This window comes from Erpetoichthys calabaricus, chromosome 18 (assembly GCF_900747795.2).
Source record: "Erpetoichthys calabaricus chromosome 18, fErpCal1.3, whole genome shotgun sequence".
Lineage (NCBI taxonomy): Eukaryota > Metazoa > Chordata > Cladistia > Polypteriformes > Polypteridae > Erpetoichthys > Erpetoichthys calabaricus.
The window spans coordinates 32169872-32191010 of record NC_041411.2 but is presented as its reverse complement, the minus strand read 5'-3'; the positions used below and the strand labels follow the sequence as shown (position 1 = coordinate 32191010).

The window sequence follows — 21139 nt, the reverse complement described above, 5'->3', positions numbered from 1 at the left end:
GTAACAGAGTTAAAATTGCTGGAGCGATAAATTTTTAACTGCCGGGTCATGTCGCGTGTTCTTGGGTAGGTACACCAAAAAATGTATACATTTATGCATGTAATGGGCAAACAAAAAATGTACTATACCCGAAAGCACTACAGTAGTACTCAATGTATCTTTACTTCTTAAATGTTAATGTTTTACTGTTTAATAATTTATACGCTTCTTATATGTTATTCAGATTCTTTTATCAAAATACCAGTAACAGCGCACTGCACGATAACGTGGAGTGAATACACTTGACATGACCATTCATAGTATTTATCCTCTTTCTCTGTACGTTTAACATTCGTTTGCTCAGAGGTTGATGCGCTTGCTGCTTAATGAGCAGCTCTTGACCCTAGCGTCCCGCTGCTTCTCTTCTTTCGTCGGCATCTTTTCCCGTTAAAAATGATTTTTTTTTAAAACTTAGTATGTTTTCTTTAATTTTTCAGTTAAGCTGGCACTTAAGTCTTCAATCTGCCTCAAGAATGATTAGCGAAGGTGGTAGACAATGAAAACGTCAGCCGTACGCATCCGCCACGCACGCACTGGTGCGCGCAGCTGTGAGTTGATTCTACAATAAAATAAAATAAAGATAAAAAGAGTAATAACTTACAGCACCGCTATTCAATTACACTTGCCTAACGCCTCTCCTAAGGGGAAATACTGTGGGATCTGGGCATCCGTCAAAGCAGCAATCACAAGCCCGATTACAAAGCGGGAAGCTGTGATTTGTCGTCTCCCTCCCATGTAACAATCACAGCCCGTGTTGCAACGCACTATGTATATATATGTATATATGTGTATGTGTGTGTATATGTATGTGTGTATATATATATATATATATATATATATGTGTGTGTGTTCATATGTGTGGGAAAGCGAATAGTAGACGTGACGTAGTATCTGTGTACCAAATTTCAAGTCAATAGGTGAAACAGTTTGCGAGCTACAGCTGATTTAAAATCCTGGACAGACAAACGAATAGCCACGGTACTGTTTTATAGAAGAACATTTTAATGTTTAATAATTTATATTTATATGCAATGTGCTTCTTATATATTACTTCATATTCTCAAATGATAATGATGTTAATGTTGTTTATATTGATTTCTATGTTATTGTGAGTGCTCTTTATTTGTGCAAAAATAAATTTGGCAATTACACTTATTTTATACATACATTTTATTTTTTTCTCTTGCACTCAGTGAGCGAATCCACTGGGTAATCAGCTATATATATATATATATATATATATATATATATATATATATATATATATATATATATATATATATATATATATATGTATGTGTGTATATATATGTATGTGTATATATATATATGTGTGTATATATATATATAGATAGATAGATAGATATATGTGTATGTATGTACATATACAAATATGTATATGTATGTATATATGTGTATATATATGTAGATATACAAATATGTATATGTATATATATGTATATGTGTCTGCATGTGTGTGTGTGTATATATATATATATATATATATATATATATATATATATATATATATATATGTATATATATGTTGATATATGTATATATATGTGGATGTGTATATGTATATATTTATGTATATACAGTATGTTTATGTATATATATGTTTACATAACCTCTTTAACACACTACTTCTCCGCTGCGAAGCGCGGGTATTTTGCTAGTTATTGATAATATTCATAAATAATAACAATATGCAAAGTACATTTGAATATTGGCAACCATACAACTTGATAAATGGTGATGTGTAGTTTCAGGCGGCACACAGACTTGTTACTTACTTAAAATGTCTCTAGTTAAGGCATCATTTGTGGTCCGTTTTCTTCAGAACAGGCCGCATGCCTGTCTCAATATGGCTGCCGAGCTGTGCTCTTCATTGTGTTGTCCTTTTCAGTTCATGGTGTGAGATGGTCTTTGATCACTTGGTCAGAGAGAGAGAGAGAGATAGAAAGAGGTAAAGCAAGCAAATTTATAGATTTTCTGTCCAACCCCTACAGCCAATAGGACGTCATGGTAATTAAAGGCTTTTGATACAAGCCAATTCCAAACAGCCATACTTCAGACCAATGGGGGGGGACAGAATAACTTGACACCTGCCCCCCAAACCATGTTTTAAGGTAAAGCTTGGCAGTTAGGCAGCCAGGCTTTCCTGTGGGGGTTGACTGAGAGACTTCAGCAGAGAAATATTAGTCAAACTTGTTTGAGGCAGTTCTCTCCAACCCTGTCGTAAAATTACAAAGAGACTCATTCCTGAAAGGGGGAAGGGGTTCTTAATTATCAATAATGTACCACTAATATTACATTGCTTTGTCTAAGTTACAAATAAAGACACACAAACTATTTATCAACTTGTATGCAAAATTTCACATCACAATAGTAGGAAATGAGTAATAGATGCATTTCTGCAGTACCTAAACTAAACATAATCTTAAATGAAACAATGGGTGAAAACTACAGGATACTTTGATTGTACTGACCAAACAATAATCTGATACACACAAACAGACCTGGTGAACTTTAAATGTGGTCTGAGGAGCCACTAAGGGTCCTAACATGTAATTAGGTGGAGGCCACAGGTTTGGTTCCTCCACTGCACAAACCTGAACTTGATTTTATGGATTTCCTCAGAAACATAAAATAAATGCAGCAGAATGACAGCAGGAACAAGATGTCTATATAAATGACACACTGCACTAAAAGTAAAAATAATTTTCTAGTTGTGGGTCAATAAATACACACACACAGTCCTAGGACCAGAGTTAAGAACCACTGGCTTACCTGATGAATGGATACGTAGACAAAAGGTTAAACTCTGCTTATAATAAATATAAACCACCATCAATGTTTAGTTTGTTAGTAATATTATTACCACGCTTATTTTAACTTCACCTGTTTGTTGTCTGGTATAAATCTTGTAATCAATATTTAACCCACTTCCTATTGTTCAAATGACTTGAAATTTTGCACACTTACTCACTTCCGATAACAATACATGAATCAATAATCATTTTCACTAATTGATCAATTAATTCATGTTAATTAAGAAATGAAATTTTCATATGAAGAATAGTTTAAGATTTCACCAATAGATGGCGCTAGTAACAGATAGAAATATTAAAGGAAGTGTTAAAATATTGATTACAAAATTATACTAAAACAAACCCAAGACAAAAAGTTGAAAATAATATATATATAAAAAATTGTTTTTGAAAACCACGCTTATATTAAGTTTAGTAAAAAGTAAAAAAAATAAGTCTCTCATACATCCATCCATCCATTATCCAACCTGCTATATCCTAACTACAGGGTCACGGGGGTCTGCTGGAGCCAATCCCAGCCAACACAGGGGGCAAGGCAGAAAAGTCTCTCATACATCACTCGTAAAATAAAAGGTGGGTGCTTTTCATCAATCAACATTCAAAAAACACTTCTTAAAATCTTAGCAAAAGCACCCACCTTTTATTATACGAGTGATGTATGAGAGACTTATTTTTTACTTTTTAGTACACTTTTTAACTTAATATGAGCATGGTTTTTAAAAAGTATTGTTTTATATTTATATTTGATAAACATGAGCCCTGCTGCTCTTATGCTGATTGTCACATTTTGCTTAACTATTTAAATAAATGTGCAGTCCTTTAGTAAGCAAAGACAATTTGTTACAGAATGCAAGACGCTGTGAATGCCAGGCGGGCTATGTGGGCAATGGAATACAATGCCTGGAGAAGGCAGTGCCCCCTGTGGACCGGTGCCAGAACGACAACGGAGGCTGCCATCCTCAGGCGATTTGCTCAGACCTCCATTATGAAGGTGAGACAGAGCAGTGCCAATAAATGCCTAGGCTTTTGTATTACTTCATTTTCAATATGTTTTTATCTCATTGTCATATCTTTCTATTATATGTTGCAATGATTTATTTTCAATTTGATTTACAATTGTTTAAACAAAGTACATTTTTATAAGTATTACAACTTTTTAGGTTGATGCTTTTTTACTTAATGTTAGGCTGTACTTACAGAATAAGCAAAGCAACATTTAACAACTTTAATTAAGTTTTGAATGTCTGTTTAGCCTAAGGTGTTGTTTTTTGTTTGTTTGGTTTTGGCTATTTCCAAGCTTGGGCTGTGAATTTATTCTCACTTAACAAAGCAAATTGAAAAACTGTGAAAGAGCCTGCTCTGCCCTTTCTTATATAGTTTCTCTGTGTTATAAGTTCAATCCGGGCTGTCACTGATGTGGAACTCCACGTACTTGAGGCAGTGCACCACCTCCACCTCCACACCTAGAATAATACAATACAATACAATACATATTTATTTTTATATAGCCCACAATCACATAAGGAGTGCTGCAATGGGCTTTAACAGGCCCTGCCTTTTGACAGCCCCCCAGCCTCAACTCTCTAAGAAGACAAGGAAAAACTTTTTAGGAAAAAATAAAATGGAAGAAACCTTGGGAAAGGCAATTCAAAGAGAGACCCCTTTCCAGGTAGGTTGGGCATGCAGTGGGTGTCAAAAAAAAAAGTGGGGGGGGGGGGGTAAATACAATACAATACACAGAAATGAACACAAGTGACTGGGCATAGAGGTTCTTTGGAGCCAGTTCCTTGGTTTTTCTGTATAATGAGTTGCAGACAGTTTTCTTTGAACTAAGAAAGTAAGTTCTCTATCTGACTCCCATACTTTATCCCCCACCCCTTGTCGATGCATCAGATTAGCGCAGACTCATTGACGAATTCCTGCAGGTGACATGACTTGGTGCTGTGTTAATAGGCTGAGGTGCACAGGGTGAAGATAAAAGGAGGCAGGACAGTTTCATGTGATGTGTTGGTCACATAGACATCAGAGATACAGTCCTTGAGACCCTCAAACTGCAGTCAACCTGACCGATCATCCAGCACATCGGATGCTCATCCACCTGCATATCCCTGAGTTTACCCCTTAACAGGGATGGATGGATTGTATTGGAGAAATCAAAACAAAAAAAAGCAAAATACTCTGAGTGCTGCCAACTTTGTCCAGATGGGAATAAGCCTTGTGGAACACACAGATAATTGCATCTTCTACTCCAATCTTTGTCCAATGAGCAAGCTGCACTGACTCCAAGTGATCTTTCACGAGAGGACTCATATACTGTAGTCCAGGACCATCCTCTCAAAACCTTTATGATGTGGGATATAAGGACCAATGGTCAGTAATCATTTGATGAAGAGACAGTTTCTTTGGAAATTAAACAATGCAGGATACTTTCCACAGCAGCTACATTTTAAGGAGCCTTAGTGACAGAGTGAACAGGTAGCAGAGGATACCACAAAGTTGGAGGACTGACCCCATCTAGTCCCATGGCTTTTCCTGTGTATAGCCTCCTCAGTTGTCTCCTCACTTGATAGAAAGTCCATATTTATGGTCAGTAGTAAGAGTTGTTGATGCCACAGGATGATTTGGGGACACTGGCCTTTGGAAGAAGATAGTGGTGGAAAGAGGACAAATCTATTAAGACATTAGTTCAGGGTGATAGACTTGCGCACATTCCCTTCCAGCACCTGAGTCCTGAATTTCCCCGAGTCTAGTAATTTTGCCCAGTCCATTCCAAATATCTCCTATTTATATCTGTAAGCTTCCTTTTTTTCATTAAACTTTTCTTCTGCACTCGCTGTACACTCTTTAAAGCTTATTTGTCACCAGATTTGAATTCTCATTTCTTCTCATTCAGTAGACTGCTTTTAGCTCCTTAATAATCGAGGGTAGTAGCAGTCATGAAGGTTTGATACTGGGGCCTTCTGGACTTGGAGAAAGAAATGAAAATGGTGAAAACCTGAGATGAAAGTCACCAAGTCAAAGAAGACAGTACAGAGCTGTGGGCAAAGATTAAGAAATGGCTGACATACTGTGCACAAACAGAGGAATGGAAATAAATAACAGTGGGTGACACAAGAAATTCTGGACATAATGAGAAAGAACGAGGTAGAAAAATTCCAAAAAGGATGAACAACAGCATAAAGAGTTACACCGACAGGTGCAGAAGAAATGCGTGGAGGCCAAAACTGAACCCTTTCAATCCAAATGCCAAGAACGGGATGAGCAACAAAAACATATTCCTCTTTTCGACAAAAACGTCAAAAAATTAACACAAATACAAAAAAGAACAGCACATGTGGAATAAAGGACAAAGAGATGATCGAGGATTACTTGCCAGATGGGTAGAATATATGGAGAATCTATACGAGGCAGGCAGTCTATGGGGAATATTATGATGCTTAAAAACTACAGTACATCAGCGTAGAAAATATCAAAGAAATATTAATTAAATAAACCTGAATGTGCAGATGAAATATCGGTTGAATTTCTACATCTTTTTCCTTTAAAGAAAAACTCAAAGATGAGCAGCAATGTTCGATCTGTTATATTAGTATTGATTCTCAGAAAAAGAGCTAATTTTCAGTTTATCCATGTCCCAATCTCAACCTTTTATTTCTCAGTACCGCTTACATTTTTTTATTACGCAATTTGTGAAAGGTATGTAATAATTTCCTGCTTAGTTTAAGAGTTACAGTGGGGGAAATGAGTATTTGATCCCCTGCTGAATCTGTAAGTTTGATTTGTATGTCATTGAGTGAAATAAGAATTTTATCCCCTACAACCCAGCCAGAATTCTGGTTTCTACAGATTGGTGATTAGAATCAATCAATCAATCAATCAAATAATCAATTCCAGATACTCCTGATCTCAACTCGTTATGTGTATAAAGCACACCTGGCCACAAAATCCGTTTCTTCCATTCTAATCTCTCCACCACCATGGACAAGACCAAAGAGCTGTTAAAGGACATCAGGGACAAGATCGTAAAACTGCACAAGGCTGGAATAGGCTACAAGACCATCAGCAAGAAGCCTGCTGAGAAGGTGACAACTGTTGGTGCGATTATTGGGAAATGTTAGAAATATAAAATGACCATCAATTGCCCTCGGTCTGGAGCACCATGCAAGATCTTGCCTCATGTGGTGAGGATGATCAGGAGAAAGGTGAGGGATCGGCCAAAAACTACACAGGAGGAGTTTGTTAATGATCTGAAGGCAGTTGGGACCACCACAGTCACCATTGGTAACACACTACGCTGTAATGGATTGAAATCTTGCAGCACCCGCAAGGTCCCCCTGCTCAAGATGACACAGGTACGGGCTCGTCTTAACTTTGCCAGTGAACATCTGGGCCTGTACATGTGCCTTCTTGAGCAGGGGGACCTGCCCATTGTAGCCCATTCCAGCCTTGTGCAGGTCTACAATCTTGTCCCTGATGTCCTTTGACAGCTCTTTGGTCTTGTCCATGATGGTGGAAAGGTTGGAATGGAAGAAATTGATTCTGTGGCCAGGTATGCTTTATACACATAATGAGTTGAGATCAAGAGTATTTGTAATTGATCGATTGATTGATAGATTGATTGGCACACAGCCAACCTGTGGGAGCCAGAATTCTGGCTGGGTTGTAGGGGATCAAATACTAATTTCACTCATTGACATGCAGTTCAGTTTATAACTTTTATGTAATGTATTTTTTTCTGGATTTTTGGTTGATTTTCTGTCTCTCTCCACTAAAATTAACCTACAATAAAAATTAGAGACTGTTCCTTTCTTTGTAAGTGAGCAAACTTACAAATTCAGCAGGGGATCAAATACTTATTTCCCCCATTGTATAGTGTGGCCCAGACCACCCAAATTCCACACATTTCTGAAACAACCACATAACAGATGCAGAAGCTTGACGTTCTGCATGGATTTTTGAAAATTGTTGAGCTAGCAGCAATCTTACACATCTCATTGTCCGAGTCTTTTATGAGTGCATCACTCACGTGAACGCCTGCACATACTCTGTAAGGCTACTGTGATGTTGCTCGTGCTCATCTCAACAAATTTTATTACTTTATTCAAGACACAGTTATGCTTATAGGCACTAGGCATGACAAGATCAAAATAATTTATGATCTGGCAATTTCCACTTTTCCAGTTTTTCTGTGAAATCAACCTTAGCTTTGTTCACACATGGTGTGGACCTGTAAATTACTCCAATATCCTGCATGACTCCTTCTACTGTAATCCACAAACATAAAAGAGTGAGATACCAAATAATTATTTGATCACAATCAAAAAACGATGATTAGGTAAAAGGAAATAAACTACCATTGCATTACTTTATGAACTGAGCTCTATTGAATTTGAAAAATGTGTGGTGCTTTAAAACTTGGTTCTTCTTAAACAATGATTAGAAGATTCAAGCCACTGTAATTATGGTATCCATACGGGAGGAGAGAGGTGGGGGAGAGTCACCATGACATGCCATTGATCTCACACCTTGAAGCTAATAAATGACTTAAAACAGTATGACCAAAGACAAAAATCAAGACTTTAATATCTCAACTATTGATAATCTTCCTCAGAGAAAACCGCCGGGGTGTTCCACCTACAGTCTCCAGCAGGGAAATACATGCTGAACTACACAGAGGCAGAGGCAGCCTGCCAGGAAGAGGGAGCAACCCTGGCTACGTTCTTACAGCTCTCTGCAGCGCAGCAGGTAAACAGCTAACTTATCTCACACAATTGTCCTTTTATAGTGTTTTAGTTGAAAACTTGTTTAAAACCTATAAAGTGAATGAAAGGTTTTACAAAAAAATCAAGATGCCATTTTTCCAATTTTTACTAGAGAACTTCATTATGGATTGTTTAACAAATGCTTATTTGGAATTTTTCTTTCATCCTGCACTTACAAGTTTATTTCAAATTAGGAAACACTATCTTCTACACGTGTGGGTTTATTAAATGCCTGATATGCTTCTGAACTAAACAAAAGTAAGTCGAGTGCAGCACTTCTTTTTTGTAAACTGTAGACTTGTCCAGGCCTACTGTATGTTCTGTTGTCTCACTAAGGTGTCCATCTTCAGAAGATATCAATGTTAGGCTCTGCACTTCGCCATTGCATTATGTGAAAATCGCTTGTCACTCATGTGCTTTTCAAAGGAGCAAAGAGACAGAATTCACTTGGTAGGAGGTAGATAATCGAGAAACTCACATATGACATGCTGTAAAAATTCACAAGCGGTGTTTGCCGTTTGTAGTCTGGCATTATTGTGAAACAAGGAAGTCATTTCTGACAAATGGCTCACCATGACCATCATAACATCTGAGAGAGGCGTTTTTGCATTTGGTTAACAGGTTGGGACACATCACCATCTTCAAAGTAATGGATGCACCAATGGACATTCCATTGCACCCACTGATGTGCTTAAGGCTGCATCCATGATATTACATTTTTATTTGTAAAGGCAGACATTAGTTTGTATATTTGCCTTTCATCCTCACTACCCTGGCATTTTTAACACCCATAAAACAAAGACTTTTGAAAATGCTCTTCAGAGCTCTGTATACTTCTAAAAAGTACTGTAATGTGGATGAGTGCAAACTTTGACTTTCAAAAACGCAAGCCTTAATCGCAGTGTGATTTGTTCACGCTTATTATGTAGCACTTGTTCTGTTGCTTACCTGTATGCAGCTAAATTGCATTTTGTACAGTTTTAATGCTGCATACAAGCACACAAAGTAAATAACTTATTGGTTGCTACCATTTTCTGATAAATCCAGTCACTGGCAGCATTACTGTCCCTTCGAGGATTTTTCCACCAATGCACTTATGCCGAATGTAGGCCAATGTCTATGTCATATGCGTTTTCGGTTGTTTTAGGGTGGATGGATATGCTTTTGAAAATAATGTGAAAATGCTTGTGTGGATGGCTATCATTTTTGTTTGAAAAATGAAAACGTACCAGTGTCGATGTAGCCTAAAACATAAGCACACATAATGCATTAACAGCTATGCCTATTCAGATGAATAACATGTGTTTAATGGACTTGTCTTCTTACGTTTCGAAATGCACACATAAAAGATGCACCTTTGACAATGCTCATTATCTGTGTCTCCTTGCAAACCTGCCTTTAAACATCCCTCAGAATGTTATGTCATTTGCTGCTTCTTCTTTTCTAGCTCGGCTACCACCTGTGCATCGCTGGTTGGTTGGATTCCAAACTTGTTGGATACCCAACCACTTATCCATCTCTCAGCTGCGGTAAAAATCACGTTGGGATCGTCGAGTACAGACAACCATTGGAGTCAAACAAATACGATGCCTTCTGTTACAGAGTGCAAGGTACTGTGATAGAATTCACTTGTGTCCTACTCCTGTTAAGGTTTGAAGCTGATAGAAGCCTTGATCAATGTCTTAACTAATGAACCATACTGCTTAGTGTGGATTTAGAATTGATGTGCTATACTTATAGTTCAGCAAACATTTATTTGTCATTTTTATTTAAATGTAGTACCTGTGTCTAACACGGTCCGCTTCTATTGACAAGTCATGAATTTACTCTTATATATGCCTACGTATTTAGTCTAAGTTTAATTATTTGCCTATGCTTTACTGAACCGGTGTGGTCCAATTCATGCCAGACCAAAGCCAATCCCAACAGCACTTTGCTCAAGGAAATAAATAATCTCAAATGAGACACTAATCTCTCCTGGGGCATGCTCATATACACCTACATCCATTCATATGAGCTACATTTACAGATACAGAACATGGATGGCTTTCAAATGTGGCAAGACAGCCAGAAAACACAGAGAAAGAACATTCAGACTCCATGTACAGACTGACTACCCACTACAAAATAAAAATGTTAGCGTTAAAATCACTTTTTTTAACACTGACTCTGCAAAATTGGGAAGCACGGTGATGGAGTGGTAGCCTGGGTTTTTATTTCAGGTCCTCGCGTGGAGTTTGCATGTTCTCCCCCTGCCTGCCTGGGTTTCCTCCAGGTGCTCTGGTGTCCTCCCCCAGTCCAAAGACGTGTGGGATAGGTGAACTGGCAATCCTAAATTGGCCCTAGTGTGTGTTTGGAGTGAATATGTTTGTGCGTGTGTTCTCCCTGTGATTCACTGGCACCCTGTCTAGGGTTTGTTCCTGCCTTGAGCTTCCTGGGATAGGCTCCAGCAGACCCCCCGTGACCCCGTTCGGGACTAAGTGAGTTAGAAAATGGCTGACTGACTGTGCAGAATTAACATCAGAAAGAGTAAAATGCCTGTCAGTGCTGATGTTAAAAGCTGCGGAGACAAGTTCAATGTTAAACTCCGTCCATTTACAAATGATGGGCTGTGAGCGGGCATCCGCCATTTCTACCATGTAGTCTGTGTGACTTACGAGGCATTAGATATTGTTGGAAATGTTAAAGTGAGTAATTGTGTTTGTCATGATTGATTGTTTGGTTTAAATGTAACAACTTGAGCAACTTTTTTATAAATCATAACAAATGGTAAGCTTTTAGCAGTTTCACAAACTTCTAGAATACTTTATGTGGAATTGACATTCAGCTGAGTAATATGTATCACTCCATAATGTATGTGAATTATATATAAACTAGACGTTAAGCCCGTTACAATAACGGGCGCTAGAACAGTAGTGCATAAACATTAGTAGGAACAGTCTGTATTAAATGGCAAGGGACCTTGACCTCATTCTGTTTCTTGTCTTAATGTTTTTTTGTCAAAAATATTTTTGCAAGAAGCCTAAAGTAAAATAATAATAAAAATAAAATAGAAACGTATATGACAATACAGTAAGTATAATTAATATTACATTTATCCTCTCCTCTGTGGCTGTTGATTGATGTGTTGTGTCTGTTTGAAGATCTCCTATCCTGCCTCTCTTTATTTTAGCTTGCTGTGGTGTCTCTCCAGCAAGTACTGTGCCAGTTCCCCAGCAAGTATTTTAATCTGTGCTGCATGCAGCTGATTATTGTATGTGTGGCATCTCCCCAGCAACGGATTTTATGTGCGCGAAAATAAATCTACTTTTAAAAATCATCCTATTGTAATATCATGAAAATTCGTATATTTAGGAAAACCCCTTCAACGACTGACACTTTACACTTTACCGGGCCAAGCTTCTTAATCGCAAATCTGACATCCTCAGAGTGAACACCCGCACAACAACAAACACTAATCCCACCTCTTTGTGGAAGCTGGTCTCCGCGTCTCAGTACCCGATTGGATTTTTCGTGACTTATGTTTTAGGTGTTACCTCATTTACCGAAATCTGATTGGATCGGCCGCGCGATATTATATGGGTCCCACCCTCTCTGTCTTGTGTGACGCGTCAGGCGGCCTTTGAAGCATCTGCTAGAGGCTGGTGACTCTGCCACTCATTCCGCCCTTCCCTGTACTTCCACCTTGTCCGTAATATGCGTTTAACTTTCTGTCACAACAGTGAGCAATCAGCAGATTCTCCCAAGCAACTGATATAATGTCTGGCGTGCAGCTGATAATCGTGGCTGTGGCGTCTCTCCAGCAAGTACTGTGGAGTTCCCCAGCAAGTATTTTAATCTGTGCTGGCGTGCAGCTGATTATTGTATGTGTGGCGTCTCCCCAGCAATGGATTTTATGCACGCGGCCGCAAGTACCCAGTCAGCACTCTCCCCAGCAATGATGTCTTTTATTAAACAGTGCCCCGCTCATGCGCACTTCACCAGAAGACACACACACACGGACACATGGACGCACACAGGGATTGTATTAAAGAGGATACCCAGCTTGGAGGCTCTGCATCAGTCTGTCGTGGCGAAAAACGAGCTGAGCCGTAAGGCAAAGCTCTCAATTTACCAGTCGATCTATGTTCCTAACCTCACCTATGGTCATGAGCTGTGGGTAGTGCCCGAAAGAACAAGATAGCGAATACAAGCGGCTGATATGAGTTTCCTCCGCAGGGTGTCTGAGCTTTCCCTTAAAGATAGGGTGAGAAGCTTGGTTATCCAGGAGGAGCTCAGAGTAGAGCCGCTGCTCCTCCGTATCGAGAGGAGTCAGATGAGGTGGCTCGGGCATCTGATCAGGATGCCTCTTGGACGCCTCTCTGGTGAGGTGTTCTGGGCATGTCTAACTGGGAGGAGGCCCCGGGGAAGACCCAGGACACACTGGATGGACTATGTCTCTCGGCTGGCCTGGGAATGCCTCGGGATTCCCCCGGAAGAGCTAGTAGAACTGGCCGGGGAGAGGGAAGTCTGGGAATATCTGCTCAAGCTGCTGCCCCCCGCGACCTGATCTCGGATAAGCGGAAGAGGATGGATGGATGGATACCCAGCTGGATAATGCATAACAATACAGAATAAAGAAACTGTCAGCTTAACACTGCAATGTAGTACCTGACACATCACCAAGTGGGTAAACTTAAGTGTAACTTTACCTTAATAAATAACACCCCACACAATAAAAGGCGATTGGGGTACATTTGTGTTGTGTGCACTTCAGGGAGTTATAGTGTCAGATTCATTTTTATTTAACATTCACAGAGTTGAATAGTGTCAGTGTTAGATTATTATTATGTTTTTTTACGCCGGTTGGTATAGTGTAGTGTTAGAGTCTAACACAAAGTGGAGTAAAAACAACACTGGAAAGTGTAACACTGTACAACGAGTACTTCTAACACTCTGCAGAGCAGGACCAAATGTTATCTGTGACGATGTTAAATTTAACACTTAAACACTGACAGATATGCTTGGTACAGTAGGTATTCATCTATTGTCCTGCTCCTTACTTTCAAATGCATGATGGTGCTGAAGGTTAAAGTTTCATCACACACTATTTGGATGTTGTTTGATTCCCTTCATGGAGTCTGCTGCTCACAAGACTCGGATGGTCTCCCACAAGACAAAGATAGGAAGCTTAGATGATCATGGTTGTGCTTGTGAATTTCTCTTTGGGATTAATAAAGTTTGTCTAATCTAATTATTAGCTTTAACTTAGCCCCATATGGTAGCAGATGGATCATCTTTATTTTATATAACACCATTATTTTGTGAAAGTTATGCATTTTAAACTTACAAAGATAAAGGGAGATGAGTAAATGGAAACACCTAACAATATGTTAATATCATGGACCTAATAAGGAGTAGGGCCATGCTGTGCCTTCAGAACAGTTTCAGTTCTTCTAGCAATATGGCCATACAAATCCTGAACTGTATGTACACCGACTAGACAATGGAGAAACTGATGGATAGTGTCCAAATTTATCTTTTTGATACTTAAAGTACTCTATCAGCAGTACTCTGCCTTAACTCAAGTTAAAATTCAGTCCTATTTAAAAAAGAATCCCTACATCTCCAAGACGTACACCTCCATACACATCTGTGCCCTGTGATGGACTGGCATCCAATCCAGGGTTAGCTGTTAACGTCCCTCAAATGCTGCCAGGGTGACCTCTGGCCCACTGTGAGCCCAAAAAGGAGTTGAAGAAAATGGAAGAACGGATTGATAACTGGATGAGTAGTTTGTGCCTGTTGACACTTTTATGATCACAAGGTGTTGGTCTTTCAGGTGAGGTCTCCATCAGTCACCTTTGCTGAACATTCTTTTCATTTTAGAATCACAAATTCATAGGAGTTTTATTTTTTAATTTCTGTTCTATTGATATTTGCTACATTTTTCTCTATCTCATAGTTGCCAAGAATACTAAATTAAAACTAGGGGTCTCTGCCCCCTGCTTGTTTCACTCGCCAACCCCCATGCGGGCACTACGCACTAGCCACTTCACGGCTCTGCCGCTTGCGTATGGGGAAGCAGATTTACAATTTAAACAGATTGTTATTTTCATAGAAATTGTTACATATGCATAATAGACCTAACTATTTTGCATTACAGTGAGTAATTAACCAAAGTAAAAAATAGTAAAACATAATAAATTGAAAGAAAATTATGTTTCAGGTTGTGTTAGAGATATTCATTGAGTTAAACGTTTTCGTTCTGTTTGGCTTTGAAATTAACACGCAAATACTTTTTAAACTTACTTTTACTTTAAAACTTCAGTAAAAACAATATTTGAAATTAACTTTTCATCAATATCGCTTTGAATTTTTATTTCGTGTTTGAAGTTACATTGTGACATATAACTGCCCGTGAGTGTATATCGTTTGTATCTCTCTAATGAATAAACTGACTTTTTCGAATGTTTGTCCCTATGATTTGTTAATTGTCATAGCAAAAGCTATTTCAACAGGAAACTGTAAACGTTTTAATACGAATGGCATATCAAGATCCAACTGTTTCAGCATAGTCTATTGATACGCATTTAACCAATCTGCCGTGTAACTGATTGACAATTTTTGCGTTAATTCATTTGACTTCATCGTTTCTTGGTGCTAGGATTGCCCGTGTACTCATTTCTTCTGTTGATAACCCTTCAGGATGAAATTCTTCAATAAAATTTGGACATAATAAGTCTTCTTTTATTGGGAACTTAAAGTGAGGAAAACGTAAAAATTTATAAGAGCTGAGAGCGCAGGACAAAAGCATTCACACGAATGAGAGGTGAGAGGACTGTGGGCAAGGGCCTTTAACCATAAATAGTTGAGAGGAGGGCAGGACTTGAAAAAATCTCTTGGCAATAGTCTCATCTCGTCTCAAGATTTTCTTTTATGATGGAGAGAAATGGATTGTATCATTTAGGCTCTCTGTAGCAGTTCCAGGGATTTACTGAGGAATGAGAAGGTGCCAGATTTCTCTGTCATCTCCAATCAATTATTAATAAGAATTTTCTGTATTCAGTTTTCATGTCTCCATTCATACAGCGTTTCTGGAAACACTGCATATCATTGCTGCCATTAACCAATATGAGATTGCATTTTAATTTTCAGATGTGAGCTGTGTTTGCCAGGATGGATATATAGGAGATGGAGATTTTTGCAATGGAAACCTACTGGACGTTTTGGCCACCAATGCTAATTTCTCATCGTTTTACCTTGTAAGCAAAGTTCTGAATCAAAGCTCTTATGGTTGTATTAAATTATTTGTATATCTCATTGTATGTAGCAGTATAATATGAAATGCATGTTGTGTATGTTTTAAACTTAATGAATAAACAGCATTAATGATAAATACAAAAATAAGCTTGTGCAGGATAGTAAGTAGGGCTGTCTGATCTGCTCTCATTTAAATTTTTTCCCTTACATTTTTTATTTGAAATTTCATAAAAATGGGAGAGACATTTCCTAGTAAGGGAAGAATATTGCATTAATAAGAGTATTTATTTAATTGTAGCAAATGTCGAAAGAAACATAAAAATCCACTTTTACATTGAGCTCTTGTTTATTATGGAAGCCAGCAGGGGGCAATAAAGCACCACAATTGATTATATTAGAAAGAAGAACATTTTCGAGTTTGCGCGAGTGTCCAGTTTGATTCTGCTCTGAACTCAGACTACGGGAGTGGACTTCTCCACACCCCTAAAATGGGTGGATGGCATACAGATCCTTGGTAATTACATGCTAATTCTGAGGCTCTTTCAGGGTCTAATATGTTTGAATTTTATTTTGCATAGAACCTTTCTGACGGGAACATGAAGCCTTTTAACTTTACAAATATAAAGGGGAAGGAGAAAATGGAAGCATGTGAAAATATGTCAAAATGATGTGCTTAATAAGGAGTCAGGGCCACACTTTCTAGGAATGCTGTCATACAAGTCTTGGTCTGTACATAGTGGGATATTCCAAAGAAAGGCCTCAAGTTCTTTTAGGGATGAAGGAAGTGAAAATCTACTTCACACTCTGAACTCCTCAGCTTCCCATGAAGGTTCAATGATGTCTAGAGCTGGCAACTGGGGAAGCCATTGAAGGTGTTTGTGTCCATCTCAAGATGTTAATGATAGCACTCTTAAATTTCTTTAGCAGAATGTGTTATCCTGGAAGATGGGGGATATTATGAGGTAACAATTTGTGCACTATGGGGTGCACTTGGACCTGTAAAATTGCCTCGTATACCTTGGAAATTATGAGAACATGCAGAGTAGCCATTGGACCTAATGACTTCCATAAGATGATGCTCACATCGTGATAGATCCCCCACCATGTTTTAACAGCTAGCAACAGACATTTCATTTTGTAGAAATCTTCTCATCTTTTGACATACATCTATAGAAAATATTGTGAAAGATGACTTTTGATGAGACTGGGTGAAGAGGTACTGACTCGGTTCCGTGATTTTATGGAGATTCCCAGCTACAAACCAATGTCTTGTATGTTAGCTAAATGGCATGCATGGGGTGGCTCTGTATAAATGACTGTGGACGTGTGTGTGCTTTGCTCTCTTGAATTGTACTAGGCATTCCAACGCATGATCATGCAAAGGAGGCAGTGGGTACAGAAAATTAATGAATGGCTGCCTGGATTTAGTTAGTTTTATTGGCAATAATAATTTTAAAAACGAGTGGAAAACTAACTGTTTCACTTTGAATTTATTTTACATGCACTCAGGCATTACTTAGGCAGTCAAACGTATCAAAAAGTGGTGAAGACCTGCTGGAATTCCTCTCTGACAGCTCAATACAGGAAACCTTATTTGTACCAACAAACAGTGGATTTGATGACAATGAGGTAATGTTGGCTCACCCAGGTACTGAAAACGTTTGTAAAGTATTATGATTGCAATATAGTTACATTGGAACGTTCAACCCAAATTTTCCAAACCTATCTCTGATTGTTTTTGAAATTATACTACTAATCTGTTCTTGGAATATGTAAGACTGAGTGTGACCAAGTCCAATTAAACAGCAATGCTTTTAATATATAAATCTTTTTAAAGGTCATTTAGCACATATAAAAAAAATTCAGCGGAGGCAAAATTGTGTGTTTTAGATGCGTTCGCATATAATGAGTGAAGCACCTATTGCAAAAGCTCCTGTCTGTCTGTCCGTCCATCCAAAACAACTTACCCCCTTCTCCCATGGACCAGTTTTGTTGCGACATTTTTTTGTTGTTGATGTTGCAATATCTCAAATAGATCATGCTGCAGAAAGTTTTAAAATTTCCCATTAAAAAGCACTGGTGAATGTGCAAAGTGGAAAGCAGTAATGTACGAGAGGGTACCCCAAAATAAACGGAATTGAAAAAGAAAAATTTTTAAATAATATTTACTTACTGAAAGTTTAGTCTCCTTCAAAGTCCTCTCCATGTCCCAATGGTTTTCCCACTGGTGGAAACATTTTTGGAACTGCTGAAGAGGAACGTTGTCCAAAGCCTGCAGCGATTTTTCTTTGTCTTCCTCCACGGCACAAAAACGCATTCCTTTGAGTTCTTTTTTCAAATGCGGGAACAAGAAAAAGTCACGCGGAGCAAAGATGATGGCGACATTTTCCCTCATTTGAAATGCAAAAACCACTCGTAACTCCAATCTACAAGTGTATTAAACAACAGACAATGTGGATTTATGAGAGGACCAACCTGTTATAATGTTTTGAGTAGTATCCTAGAGTACGTGACAAAAGCAAAGCATACAACATAATTTATTTAGACTTTCAAAAAAAATTAATACAACCCCACATAGAAGTTTATTTTAAAACTAGAAGCTATGAACCTCAGAGGTAACCTACAAAACTGGATCTTGGGATACTTAATTAAATAAAGAGATAAAGAGAAGCGTTAGATCATCACTACAGTCCCTCAAGGCTCTGTCTTTGGACCTTTACTTTTCAAATTTAAATTAATGTTTTGGATTTACCATAATTACTCACGTATAAGTTGGGTCTTGAAACCAGAAAAATCGATCATAAAATCAGACCCCAACTTAAACACCCATTCAAAAATGCGACACTTAATTTTTATTTTATTTTTTTTTACATCTTCTTTCTTCCTTCAATCTCGCACCAGTTTCTCAGGCACATCAAATTTTGTTGCATGGCAGTGCAGTTACCAATTTTTTTCGCCACTTCAATGACTTTTAATTTAAAACCAGCTTCATATTTTCTTCTGATCGAATGCTCCATCGTAGATAAGGGATGCTCTTACGATAAAGGTGTATGAGGGTGCGAGATATAAAAAAACAAAAAACAGTGCAAACATTGAATCGGAATAGTTCAGGTATTACCGTATGGTCACTTAGGCACAATACATAGAAAAAATAGGCAATGTGTCCCGTGGTTACTCTGTCAGGTGGGCGTTAGCATATAGTAATCTCTTGGACCAATAGCGTGAGTTTTCCGCATTCGACTTATACAACTGACATTATAAAATACCGGAAATTATACAGTAAAATCAAGCCCTGACTTATCCGCGGAAGAGTATATATGGTAGGTATAATGAGCAAATTTGAAAAAATTGCAGATGATACTAAAATTGGAGAGGTAAGATACTGAGAAGGCAGCAAAATAATAAATAAAGACCTGAACAATCCACAAATCTGGACAAACACTTGTAAAATTAAGTTTAATGTTGAAAAGTACAAAATGTTACATGTTGGCAAAAGAAACACTAATTATAAATTCAAGATGGGAGACACTGTTTTATAGTAAGCAATCTCTGTAAGGGATTTAGGGGTTTACATTGGCACCATATTCTCATTGTCTAAGCAATATGTAGAAGCAATTACAACGGTAATTAAATATTTGGTTATATGATTAACAACTGTTAAATATAAATCAAGAGACTCTATGTCCTGACTACATGATGCTGTAGTGAGACCACATCTTTAGTACCCTATGCAGTTCTGATGAACACACTACAAAAAACACATAATAGCAATTGATACTGTGCTGAGGAGAACAGCCAAAGGACATGCGCTGCTCTGACAGACTCAGGGAGTTAAACCTCTTTAGTCTCCAATTCATGGGGATCTAATTCAGGTCTTAAAAATTCTATACAGCAATAATAAAGTGGATCCAGCACAGTTCTTTCAAATGAATATCAAGTCATATACGTGAGGACACCAGTAGAAATTATGATGAAGTGTATTTAACAGTGAAGCACCTGTTCATGCAAAGAGTTGTGGATGAGATATTGGGAAAGCCAAGCTATTAGCTAACCAAGTGAGCTTGATGGACTGAATGGCCTTGTCTTCTTTGTCAAACTTCTTATGTTCTAATGTATGTTCTTATGTTATAACAAGTGTATTAGTAGTCCCAGGAACTACGTTCAACAATAAAGTGTGTTGAGTTTTGCTTGTGTTTCTCTTTTTCATAACCCTATATACATCTTCAGATATGTCTGTGTGAATTCATCCTGTCTGAAAAAACAACCTGGTTGAACTCTGTACAATTCTATCTTCAAAAGCTTTTGTTTATGAGCTACATTAATGATTTTTGTTATCTTAAATGGCATATGCCCTTGTTGCACGTTTCCTATTGAAGTTGTGTTTTTCAGACTTTGTTCTTGAGAGACTTGGAGTTCCACATCTCGACCAACAACAGCTTTACCACTTACACTAAAATGTTACATGGGAGCATCATACCTTCAAGACTGGGATATAATCTCACCGTCCTTGATTCTTTCTTTACCAACAGAACTGTAAGAAATGTAAGAATTACAAATCAAATACTGAAATTTTAAAACTTTTTTTTTGAATGGTAATGAATAGAACTGTTTGCCTATGCATTACTCCATTTCAGCATTATACTCCAGGGGACTGCCACAGCAAATAATATCATTATTTGCATATTTTGCCGATACCATTAGTCAATTAACCTACACTTTCAGGCTAAAATACAATTATGTACACACAAATTTTCTGGAACATAGGAAAATTAAGTGACTTTATCAGAGTCACAAACCGTCAGTAGAGGTAACAAAAGTAACAGCGCCGGGGGTTAGAGCTTAATGCCTCATTCACTGCCTGGACGATACCAGATAAAAGGACCCGCAGAAAAAGGCACTGGGCCAATTCAGCTGACACATCTCTATAGTTAGTTCTAGAGAAATTTCAAATAGACTCACCTATAGAAGATAAAGTTTGTTTTCAACAAATGACAAGTTTTACATGCAGAAGGGATCAATATTAAATGTGTGTATTCAACCACGAGATTTCAAGGTATAAAGTACAAATTTAGAAAAAGTGCGCAGTGCACAGAGATCACCTAAAATGCTAATATGATTTTGGATTATATAGTGGTCTGTGTGGAGTAGAAAAGAGGTCACATCTGGAACATTCTGTGCAGTGTTTGGCTCAGTATTCCAAAAATCACATAAAAGTTCTGGAACGAGCTACTAGACTTATTTTTGGGCTGCATGGTATGAGGT

General features: G+C 38.0%; 1 protein-coding gene across 3 annotated transcripts in view; it reads left to right on the top strand.

Moving 5' to 3' along the window:
• The window catches only part of stab1 (stabilin 1), a 210170-nt gene that overhangs the window by 152133 nt on the left and 36898 nt on the right, over positions 1-21139 (top strand). For all 3 annotated transcript variants that reach the window (XM_051920983.1, XM_051920982.1, XM_051920984.1), the window contains exons 60-65: positions 3720-3864; positions 8485-8618; positions 10083-10245; positions 15773-15879; positions 17387-17506; positions 20267-20419. In XM_051920983.1, the coding sequence (XP_051776943.1) occupies positions 3720-3864; positions 8485-8618; positions 10083-10245; positions 15773-15879; positions 17387-17506; positions 20267-20419 (822 nt within the window). The remainder of the gene's footprint in view (positions 1-3719; positions 3865-8484; positions 8619-10082; positions 10246-15772; positions 15880-17386; positions 17507-20266; positions 20420-21139) is intronic.